Below are 11,615 nucleotides of genomic sequence, written 5' to 3' on the forward strand. Positions count from 1 at the left end.
TTCTAGATCTAAAAATGAACGCCAGCGATGCGATGCGATGCAATTGTCCCTCCCAATGTTGCTTGCGTGAGGCGAAGCTCCAAATGTTGTCCTTCGCCCCCTGCCTCATTTGCTGCTTTTCGTGGCGAGCTCCTCCAACATCTTATACCGCCACTCATACTGGGCCAGCTGCTTCTTCTCCCCTGGAGAAAGGATTTTGCCTTTCTCTGTCATATCCTTCTCCACCTGCTTCAGCATTTCCCAGCGCTTGATGATACGGGCCTGATGCTCGGAGATGGATATAAGGTTGGTATCGTTTGAGGCAAGCCGACTTTCGATTGTTGCGTGGTACGAAAGCTTTGCGCGGAAGAGTGCCATGTCGGATTCGTCGTATACGAGGCCTTGAGGCTCAGGGAGAGCGTTCTTATTGGAAGGCTTAGAAGGCATCTTGAGTGGTATAGTTGAGATCGGGTTGCAAGAGTCTACCAACGGACTGGCTTGTATAACTGCAGATAAACGACGACTACCTCTTGTCCAGTTGCTGGTTTTCGTCGGCTTTGATAGAGGGCCAAGGCTTGTTTGGAGGCAATTTGATCCACGAAGCTGGAAAAGATGAGATATTATGGTGAGGTTTTTGCAGATTTTTCAAATGCTCAGATAGTCAGGTGCGATGATACCTCGATTTGGGACCGGATGAGACTCGGTTTATATCTCTTTGCCTGCTCCATAGCAACCATCAGGGTGATACCAAACAACGCGCCCAATGCTACTGATAGCGATGGCACAACGAACCGGATGCGATCGAACTTCACCGTATGTGCTGTTCTGTTCATCCCGCTCGAGGGCCGTTTGTGCCAATCGTCTTGTGGCTCCTCTCTTGAGACCGGCCCCCTGGGTAGGGACAGGCTCGTTTGATCCTGAACTGTGACACCATTATGACAACTTCGGCGCAACCTTAGAGTCGGTCTGGAGATCAGGGTACCCATTGCCGTTGTTTCTGGGATCTGCCAGCAGAGGAACGAGTCGGTGAGAATTTATTGTCTATGAATACAAGACACGGAGCCTGGGCAGACCCCATGAAGGACCGCTGGACCCGTTCTATGCGGTGTTTTGTGCATCTTGAGCAGTACAAACGCACATGAGATTTGCCGAAACTTCTGACAGTCAAATGCAGACATGCCCGAAGCATATGGCCATGCGACGATTTGTCCGTTACACACGCAAAATTGAGTCCGAGAAAGGCCGAGAGGGAGGCAGCCTGTCCATTCCCTAAATCAATATCTACCTGGCTAGCCGATTAGCTCGTTCTTCGGTTCCCGAAACGAGTCTAAAAAGGAAACGGCGACTGTTTTCCGCCGACTACTCGTCACAAACGAACGTGCTTTAGGTGTCAGAACTACCCGCGTGGGCAGCAGCTTATTCGAGAATCACCGAGGGGCACATTTTCTTGATCATCCTTTCTAAATTCCCCCATTCGTGGCCGTTTCCGAACGGCCTGCATGTAGCCGCTGAGTACGTTGTTGTATCACTCTTGCGGCAGTGAGGTACCACCGGGCTAGGAGGCCCCATCTGAAGATGAGCTATATCTGAGTATCTTAGGCATTCAGAAAAGCGCACGAGTCGATGTCTGGCTCAAAGGAGTCCCTGAGATTCCCCAGCTGGCTTGTCATTACCAACAGATGCAATAGATGCAACTGCACCTGCGCCCGTTCGTGACCGAAAATGCAGCCATTAACCTCCCTCAGCCGTGGTATTCCTATCCCTGGTATCTTAAGGACTTTTGCATGTCTCTAGTAGTAAGTGGAGGGCACGTTCTAGCCTTCCGTACCGACTTTGACGTCCTCCCGGTTTCCCCTAGGTGGATTGGAAATCTGGAGCAGTTCCTGGTTCCTACCCCTTTCTTTTCTTTTCCTATCCCCACCATGCTGCAGCTGCAGCGCGCCCAGGGTTTATTGGTAATAATAGGCTATGCTGGGAACCGATTGACCGATTGGGATCTCGGATCGCTGCCTAAAGATCCTCCCAGGGTTTCGGAATCGGACCAGGGTCTGTATGCGAGTGGCTGTTTTGGTCTGGGAACACTGCCACCTTCTCCCGCTGAGATAAATATAATGAATATTGCACATTTGGAAGCTTGAACCTTTGTTTCGTAGCTACCGCAGCTATGGATTAAGTCAACTGGGTTAAACAGTGCAGCTTGAGTTAACACCAACGAAAGATCCCACATTACAATAGACGAGTTCTGATATATATATATATGAGCTAATGCTATTGCAAGAACACTTACTACTAGATCCTATCTACAGTCCAGTAAGGTACAGAAGACTGATCATATGTGAATTCATTCTTTTAACCATCATAAATATAAAACTCCAATCGATGGGTAGGTATCGAATGCCAGAAAAAAAAAAAAGAAACAAAGGCTCAAGTCCAATCAAGCCCTAGAATAGAAAATGGAAAGTCTATCCCGTTATACAAGTAAAACAAGAACACGCCAGATCCAATTGAACAAAACAGAGTGGGTAGTGGTACTGGTAGTTAGAATAAACATTCGACAACAACAAGAAATGAGCTCACTCCGCCTCATGTAGAGTGCGACTGGGACTTTTGTTCAGGAAGAGCATGGCCAGCTCCATCAGAGCCGGAAACAGAAGTAGCACCAGACGAGGCAATACTAATACTATTCGACGCCACAGACGCAGAATCGGTACTGATACTCCCCCTTCCCCGAGCAGCCGGAGACATTCTCGTCCTCGTGAAAGTTGGCACGGGCGCGAGATAATTATCCAGCATATCACTCAAGATGTTCGAGCGCACCGGTTTGGGTAGGTAATTGTTCATGCCGGCCTCGAGGCATTTCTCACGGTCTCCCTCAATAGCGCTCGCCGTCATCGCGATGACGAGGACCTCGTTAACGTTCGGGTCGGGATCCTTCCGGATCTCACGTGTCGCGTTGTATCCGTCTAATGTGGGCATCTGGACATCCATCAACACGACGTGGAAAGGATTTCCTTCCTTTGAACGAGCACGTAGCGCGTCGACGGCTTGCTGGCCGTCGCTGTATGCTTCGCATTGGAGACCGAGCGAGGTGACGAAGCGAACGGCAATCTTTTGGTTGATCGGGTTGTCTTCAGCGATGCACACGCGAATCTGGTCGCGAGGGATCATGGAGAGGTCGCGGGCGACGGGGCGAGGAGCAGTCTTGTCTGTTATAGCGGATTTGGACCAAGGGGCATTTTTGTCGCCACTCTCAGACTTGACTTTGTTGAAGGAGAGGTGGAAGGTTACGGTTGTGCCAGCACCCGGGACGGAGTCGAGCCAGATGGCGCCGCCGAGGACGTCTTCGATGATAGCTTTGCAAATGCTTAGACCGAGGCCACTGCCTCCGTAGGAGCGAGCGGTGGAGCTGTCTGCTTGGGAGAAAGGTCGGAAGAGACGTGGCTTTTGCTCGTCCGGGATCCCAATGCCCGTATCAGAGACAGAGCATTCGAGGCGAACGCGGCCTTTGCCTTCGCGGGTAACTTTGGCTGAGACGGTGACGGATCCCTTGGGCGTGAATTTGTAGCTGTTGCTGAGAAGGTTCATGAAGATTTGGTGGAGTCGGACGGGGTCGCCGAGGACGACAAGGTCCGGTGGAACCTCGTCTAGATCTTCAATTGTTTCGAGTCCTCGGTCTCGGTGGGTGTAGCGAAGCGCTCGGACAACTTCTGAGATTGTCTCTTTGATGTTCAGAGGGACGGTAGAGATTTTCATCTTACCTGCTTCGAGTTTCGAGAAGTCAAGGATGTCGTTGATGAGGGTCAGAAGTGTATCGGCACAGACACGGATCGATTCAACGTATTCATCCTGCTCCCGATCCAATTTTGTTCCCTTGAGCAACTCAGACAGGCCAATAACGCCATTCATCGGAGTTCTCAGATCATGGGAGATATTAGCAAGGAAGATGGACTTTGCCTTGGCGGCATCTTCTTTCAGCTTCACATTGTGTTTAGCTTCTGCCTCTGCTACCTTTGCCTTCTGCTCCGCGTCCCGAGCCTGGGTAAGGGCTCGTTTCTGGGATTCCACCATTGAAGCATTTGTGGCGCCGACTTTGCGGATTTCGCGGAAAAGCAGCGCGTTGGACAACGAGATCCCGATTTGATTGCACAGCAGGTGGAGCACGACAAGATTCCGTTGAGTGAATGAGTTTGGTTTCCCCTCAACCTGGATGACACCGTGGAGGTGCTCTCCTTGCATTATGGGCAACGCAATCACAGATCGACTCATGGGGTTTCGTGTATGATAGGCTTCACTAACGTTGCTGAAGCGCTCGTCCTCAAAAACATTATGGACGAGGACCTCCTCCCTGGTACGCATGACATAATGAGTTATTTGTTGAGCCATTTTGTCATCCATTTCGGAGAAGGGCAGGCCATCAACGAATGACCTCTGTCCTCTCTCAAGATCTCCAGCAGCAGTAATGGTAAAGTGGTTGTCAAAGTTCGTTGCAATTACTGCAAAGTCAGAACCGTTGCACGACTCGAGAACAATTTCAATCATCTTCGTCATAAGCTTATCAATTTGAAGCTCAGAAGACATCACTTGGCTAGATTCCAATATACTTGACAAGTCGATGATGTCTACAGATGTTAGCACTGTTATATTGAGCATAAGATTCACGGCTTACCAAGTCCGACGCCAGATATATCAAGTGACCGCTCACCTGCTGTTGTAGCAGTAGCGCCACTCTGCTCCAGCCAGCGATGTTTCCGATCCTCTTCTTGCAAAGCTTGGTTTACCCCAACATGCTCTTGCCCAACGTCCTGGTCGATTCCAAGCAGTGAGTCGACTGTTTGGCAGCCAACATCTACACTTCGGCAAGAAGTAGCTGTTCTCAATAGCCATTCGTGCTTCTCGGTCAGCTGGGATGCCTTGCCAACGGCACTTATCGCAGCCCAAGCAGTAATAGCATCCTGCATCACAGAGCGAGCTGCCCGCTTCGCGCCCCGGCGGACTAGGAATTCCCCTGCATGGACATTAGCAAGAGAAGCTGACGAAGGGGTTATGAGGGGGTCGGGTACGTACCATAAAGCTCTAGAGCGAGAGCTTCTTCCATTGGATATTGATGGACCTGGCAATGATCGATTGCCGCCTCGAATGATTGAAGCGCAGATGTGTGGTCATCTTGGACCTCATAGACCAACGCCTCTAGAATCAGCGCCCACATTCCGTAGTTCGCATCGCATGCGCGCCGTGCAAAGTCGATTTCGGCCTTGTACTTCAATACAACATCCAACTTGCCGTCAAGATATGCTGTCGTTGGGTTGTCATTGTGCATCGTCAAGTGAGAAAGGGCGGCGTAGAAATAGACAACGTAGGAAACCCGAGAGGACCAAAGTCTGGAAATACTTTCGTCCATTTCCGTGGCCAGCTTAATGGCCTTCTCATGATGCCCGTAGAGATACAACGGGATCATTGAGAGGGCATAATAGATGTCACGTGGACGGTCGGGGTTGCTGGCATTCTTCTCCAGAAAGTCGATGTATTCGGTGGTTATATGGCTATCATCATTCAGCACTGTGTCGGCCACCCTATATTCAGTCTTCCCTTGTAGAGCCCGCGCAACTTGCCTGTAAGATGTAGTTAGTCAAGTAATCCTTTCGAAACAAGTTTGAGGACAAAATCTTCCTACCTAACAGCAACAAGTGTGGCTCCGCCCCGAGTGTCAACCTCCCAGTCATTAATTTCCATAGGGCTGTCGTTGCAGAATACCTCAACCAGTACCAGGTCGTGACCAAGAAATAGCCTCGTCATTGCCATTGCTGAAATGGTGATCAGAGTTATGTACGGATCACCCAAGACGAGCGACGTCTCAACTGAGGCTTCGAGGGCTGGAAGCGTGGACGCCAGAGGTCCCCGCAGATGGCCAACGTAGAAGTTATAGACAATAGATCCGCGACTGCGCGTCCAAAGCTCCGGGCACCGGTCAAGTAGAGTAAGAGCTAATTCGCTGAGTTTTACAGCGAAATCAAGATCCCGGAATCTGCTGAAGGCAATCATGGCAAGGTGGGAGCAACCGATACAGATTTGGATGAAACCCCCTCGAAAAAGATGATGGTTCATCATTTCAATTGCCATCCGATAGAATGTGAGCCCATCATCCCAGAAGGTAACTGACATCGCTTCCGCCATCACCGTTCCGATTGTGACCGTGTTGATATCCTTGCTGACAGACTTATGAGCCATCTCGCTCAAATCCGCTCGTTCAATGTGGCCCTTAAGCACTTTGTAAGCCGCGTCGCAATTTTCGTAGCTTGTCGGTTCCCGGAGATGCACGCCAAGCTCTTCCAAACATGTAAGCAACGAATTCATGGACCGAGGATGGTCGCCCAGCTGAGCGAATAATTTTGCTTTGATAATCCAAGCCCTTGATTTACAAACAGCCGTTTTAGCATGGTGAAATATCTTGTATAGCAAGTCGAGAGCTTCCGAATTAAATCCTTGAGACCAAGCCATCTCCGCTGTAGCGGTATAAAGACGTAATGTCTCATCGTAGTAGACATCGATGCCATTGTCATCCCAGTGGTTATCTTGCAGGAGGTCAAGACAGTGGCGGTAGTACCAGAGTGCGGTTGGGCGCGCCCCCGATTGCGCGGCGATCTGTGCTGCGTCCCATAGAATCTTCCGATAATCGAGTCTCTCAACGACACGAGATTTGATGATTCGGGAAGCCTGGGCCACATGTCGTGCCATTGCATAACGGCTACGCCCGTCGTGGTAATATTTTCTCATTGCTTGAGATATGATGAAATGCATTTTTTCAATATTACGTCCCTCGGTCAACGAGGATGCGGCTTGCGCGAGTCGGTCATTGGCAAATCTGCGTTCATTAGAATAGCTGGAAAAGAAGCCAGGAAGCACATACCTGAATTCATCATCAGTGCTGCCAGGTATGATAAAGTTCGCCTGTACCGCAAACTGCAATCCAACAACGATATCGGCCTCAGATTGTCTGATGAGGTTCGCGTTCTGGGGACATGTAAGATCAACCACTTCATCATCTTCGCTAGAGTAGAGAAATTCGCTTGTAAGTAGCTTTTGTACTAAGGAAAATGAGAACGGGCTTCCCAATAAGGCGCCCCATACGAGAATTGAGCGTGCCGCCGGCGGGAGCTCCTGTAAACGTCTGGTGATAAAACCTAGTCCCAGTCCCTCACCATACCTAGGTGCCACAAACTCAGTGAAGATCCGGTCGAGGTCAAACTCCCACATTGAGTTCTTCCAAGAATACCAGATGCAATTCGTGCTATAACAAGTCTCTAGCATCATACGGACATAGAAAGGATTTCCCACACTCTTCTCCTGGATGACAGCTGCGAGAGGGGTCAACGTCGGATTTGGAGGTTGGTGCATTGTGGCTGCCACGATCTCCATTACCTCTTCTTCTGAGAGTGGCTTCAATATTATCCTTGTCACTGAGGGGTTGTCATTTTCGAAAAGTGATTTTATCGCATCAGATTCAAGCTCCGACTTTCGACTCGTGAGTATAAGAACGCACGGAATCTTCATTCTGACAATGTTTGTAATCAACTCCATGGTCTCATCGTCTGCGTAATGTAAATCATCGATGCACACACAAATCATCTTGAACTGAGAAAGTGTTCTCAGGATATCCAAAAATGTTTCCATCAGCCTCATGTTCTTTGACGCCGCATTAGTGAGAAAGAAATCCACGGATGTTTGTCCTTGACTAAGACGCGGAAGAGGTGTCTTCGACGGTTCACCCCTCGTCATATCTTTGAAGATATACTGGGCCGCCGTACATTTGGGAGACACCTGCTTTTCATTGGTACCTGGTGACATGAGTTGCTCTGGAAGCTCCAAGACTCTATGTAAGGTCGACCACATCGGTCTCAACGCGCAGCGGACACTGTTATGGTATTCTGTCGTGACATCCCGTTCGGAGAAAATCTGACGAAGGAGGCTAGCAAGAACCTTGGCGAACGGCTCGAAAGGCACCCTTCTTGCCCGATCCAGCCGGGCGATGCCTATATAGCCTAATTTACGTATAGCTGGCTGAATACGATTCAGCAAATCAGTTTTCCCAATCCCAGCCGCACCGCTAATCGCGATAACCTCGCATTTGCCGTATCGACGGAATTTGCTTGGGTTTTTATGCCGGCTGATCGGAACCATCGGACTGTCGTAGCTTTGAGCAACATCTTGATCCGTATTATCCCACGTCTGGCGCGGATCCACCGGGCTCTTTGGTTTGCTAGTGACAGGCTTCGGCGTAGATAGAGAAGATTCAGTGCTATGAAAGGACTCATGCGTCGAAGCGCGTCCAATGTTGTAGGCAGTGCCGTTAGTACTAGTTCTGGGATTCAGTTGGAACGAGCCAGAGTCACTGGAGACTGACGCGAGGTCGAAACTATCAACTCGTCCCTCTGACAGAGAAGAATTTGACCCAAGCCTGCTTGAAATCTGGGTGGCCGCCTTGGAATAAGAGGACTGCTGACGTCTTGCCACCTTTTCAACCACACTTAATACTTTGTCGTATTCCCCCTGCCGTCCAAACATTTTGGACGGGAGCGTGAAAAACGAAGACACATCGCGCTGTGCAACTTGGAAGTCTTTGAGCGCCTTGCTGTCGCCATCACCAAGCAACTGAGAAATCTGCGTCAGGTCTCTTTTCACCGAGGATATAGTATGGTATCGTTCATTGACCGCTTTATGTGTCATTTTCTGAATCACCGCAGAAACAGCATCGGGAATATCCATCCTCTTAGCTGAGACTGGCGGCAACCTTTTCCCAAGAACATTTTGTACGACTTCGACTGGATCACTACCTGTAAACGCTGGCTTTCCGACTAACATAGTCCAGAAAAGCACACCCAGGGCGTAGATGTCAGTTCGGCTGTCGGGCTCTGTGGGCATCCTTCCCGTTTGTTCTGGTGCAATGAATTGCAATTTGTTTTTGACGCCAATCTCTCTCGATATTGTCAGCCAGCCCTCACTGAGTACATTATCGAAAGCCTTGGCGCCATTCCCCGTGTTCATCAATTTCACAGACCTGGCTTCCCGGTTGAAGTGAAAGGCGTCTGGGCGGATCTCGCCGTGCACCGTTCTCAACCCGTAGTGGAGGAGCTCCAGGCAGTCACACGCGCCAATTGAAAAGTCAAGGAACACAGACAGAGAAACCTGCTCTCCAGGGCTTGGTTCCACGCTCTCATTTCTGCCGCCAATCGCAAACCATGCCGGCCCGAACGCAACCAATTCCTGTAACATGTTCAATCCCGGGGATTCGAAGATGGCCACCAGAAGAGGCCCTAAATCGCCAGGGTCTGAGGGCAGACGAATGAGATCTAGCGGTCGTATGGTATGGTTGCAATCTGGATCCGAAGTTTGTACAATCGACCTCATCATATGGAACTCACGCTCCAACCGAACGACATGCGACGACACCCTAGCTACCACAGGAATCCACACAAACTCATGCTCGGTACGGGAGAGCGACAGCTCGCTGCTAGATTCGCTCAAACTGCTTCTCCAGTGATGGCGGAAGGGCGGTCGTGCGTCGGTTCGTGGAGAACTGCGCGTTATACTCGACGGTCCAGACGAGGTCGCGAGCGGGGTCGAGGCGTCGGTGTCGGCAGCATGTCGGAGGCCAAAGACATGCCAGTGATTATACGTTGAATGAAACGGTTCGATAGATTGGTCCCAAGTGTATCCGGGCAGTTGCGCGAGCCTTTGAAAGAGCCGCGCTGGCGGGAGGGGCAGATCCTCACCAAGGATATGGCTATCATCCATCTCCGCCAAATGGGTGCACAAAATATCCTCGCTAATCCAGCTACCCCTCACTTATACAGCCATAGGTAGAGTCGTATGACGAATGCCGTCAGGGAGTAATCGAGCGTGAGTGTAGGCCCAAAGGGCTGACTGTCATCGGCGACGAAAGCAGCCTTCGCCAAGGACGGGGTCGTTGGCCGTGCGAGGATCCAGGGAAGGCCCACGTTCAATCTGCAGGACATCCGCAGAACATTAGCTTTAACGTGGGGATTCAAGGGCAGTTGCAGAGAGGTTCAAACTAACGTGTCATAGATTCAGGATGAAGACCCAGTGAACGCCGATGGCCAAAAAACGAGGATGCGATCCGAAGCCTCCAAGTCAAATTCAGCCCAATCCAGGGTCGTTGGACTCTGGACACCGATGGGGTGAGCTTAGTCAGTCGGGGCGCACGAGCTTGGCGGGAGATCAGCTGCGAGGCAGGCAGCAGACCACTTGGAGGCATGGGACATGAGACACATCATGCAATAATAAGAAGGTAATCCAAGGACTTGGAGGTGCCTGAGTAGCCAAGTCGAGTCGGTTATTGTTGTTCGACTCTGACCATTAAATAACGCCTCCAAGATCCTGATGTCTGACCTAGCTGGTTACGCAACCTCAGGAATCCGCTCTGAAGTCGCACAAGACTTTCATAAAATGTATTAGGATAATTTTATAAATGCATCACCACTTCTCAGCTTACGAGGAAGAACCAGTTCTACCAGATGCCCGTACCAGATGCCAATACCAGATGCCAATACAGTATAGGACAGTGGCGAGCGACTCAAGAAGATTCAGGACTGGAGTTCTTGGCACGGGAACTGCTTTTGAGCCCAATTTCTGACGTTAGCGCCCTCGGCGCTGGACACTGAAACGCTCAAGTAGATACAGAAACTATCAGAGTTTGCATGAGGTGGATCACCGAGTTTTACGAAGATGAACCCATGCACTTGCATTATGTCCGGACATTACTTCAAATCGACGCGGGTTGAGAACTGGATCCATCATGAAGCGTCCCTGGCAGTTGTGAGACCGCGATCGCGGAATATATATATTGGCACCCGAACAGACCACTCTGTGGTGGCACCCCGTAATCTGGGGCTTTATAACCCACAACGGTATCAAACTATGTTTCACGGTGCTGAGTCCACATATTCTAAAGATTCTAAAGGCCAGGGATTGATTTATCGGACTAAGCGCTGTTTCAGTCATCCAAACGACGTCTTCAGGCTCCGGCATGGGCTACGAAGCGATTAATGGAAGCCTGTCAAGGCGGTCCCGTGATCCTCCCAACGCGTATCATGAGCAAGATCAACGCGTGCCTTGGAAGTAGAGATTTAGAATTGGTCGAGAATCTTCTGGTGGGCTGATAGAGTTCGTGCGCAAGACATATTTAGGTTCATGATGACATGGTTATACCATGGCCAAGGCTATAACAGCCTGACCGCTCTGGTTGCTCTGGTTGCTCTGGTTGCTCTGGTTGCTCTGGTTTAACTGGTACATTCTCTCTGGTACTCGTGCGCTACTCGTGCGCATCGGATGTGGGTTGTGGACAGCCGTGGCGGCTGACCAACGATGGGATGGAGTATGTGGAATATGTACCAAGTACAAAAGACATGACTGGCATAGCCAATTGTGGGGATCAGGAGTGGCTACTTTCAATAATTCGCAACGCACTAGTTCGAGGCAGCCTATACCGTCACAGTAGGAGTAGTAGTCTTGCTTCGATCAGCTTCACTATTACTATCCCCCTGCCTGATCTTTCCCTGCTACTCTCAGTTCGGATTGAATCCAGATAGGGATGTCCTATACGCCGTTTTTGACGGGTTCGA

At 50.2% G+C, this 11,615-nt stretch overlaps 2 protein-coding genes across 2 annotated transcripts, besides 1 other annotated feature; both read right to left on the minus strand.

Annotated features, from left to right (window-relative positions):
* Positions 1-11,615: part of a sequence feature (contig 1.51 915..1114266(-1)) that runs on past both edges of the window.
* ANIA_03103 (uncharacterized protein) lies at positions 106-965 on the minus strand (the record flags this gene model as incomplete). Its single annotated transcript, XM_655615.1, has 2 exons — positions 106-582; positions 657-965. 2 exons carry the CDS (start codon positions 963-965, stop codon positions 106-108), a joined length of 786 nt encoding a protein of 261 aa, XP_660707.1.
* ANIA_03102 (protein phkA) lies at positions 2,563-10,265 on the minus strand (the record flags this gene model as incomplete). Its single annotated transcript, XM_655614.1, has 7 exons — positions 2,563-4,598; positions 4,646-4,984; positions 5,044-5,588; positions 5,651-6,721; positions 6,884-9,350; positions 9,396-9,808; positions 10,198-10,265. The coding sequence occupies 7 exons, from the start codon at positions 10,263-10,265 to the stop codon at positions 2,563-2,565; spliced, it is 6,939 nt and encodes a 2,312-aa protein (XP_660706.1).

The sequence above is a fragment of the Aspergillus nidulans genome, chromosome VI (assembly GCF_000011425.1).
Source record: "Aspergillus nidulans FGSC A4 chromosome VI".
NCBI classification, from domain to species: domain Eukaryota; kingdom Fungi; phylum Ascomycota; class Eurotiomycetes; order Eurotiales; family Aspergillaceae; genus Aspergillus; species Aspergillus nidulans.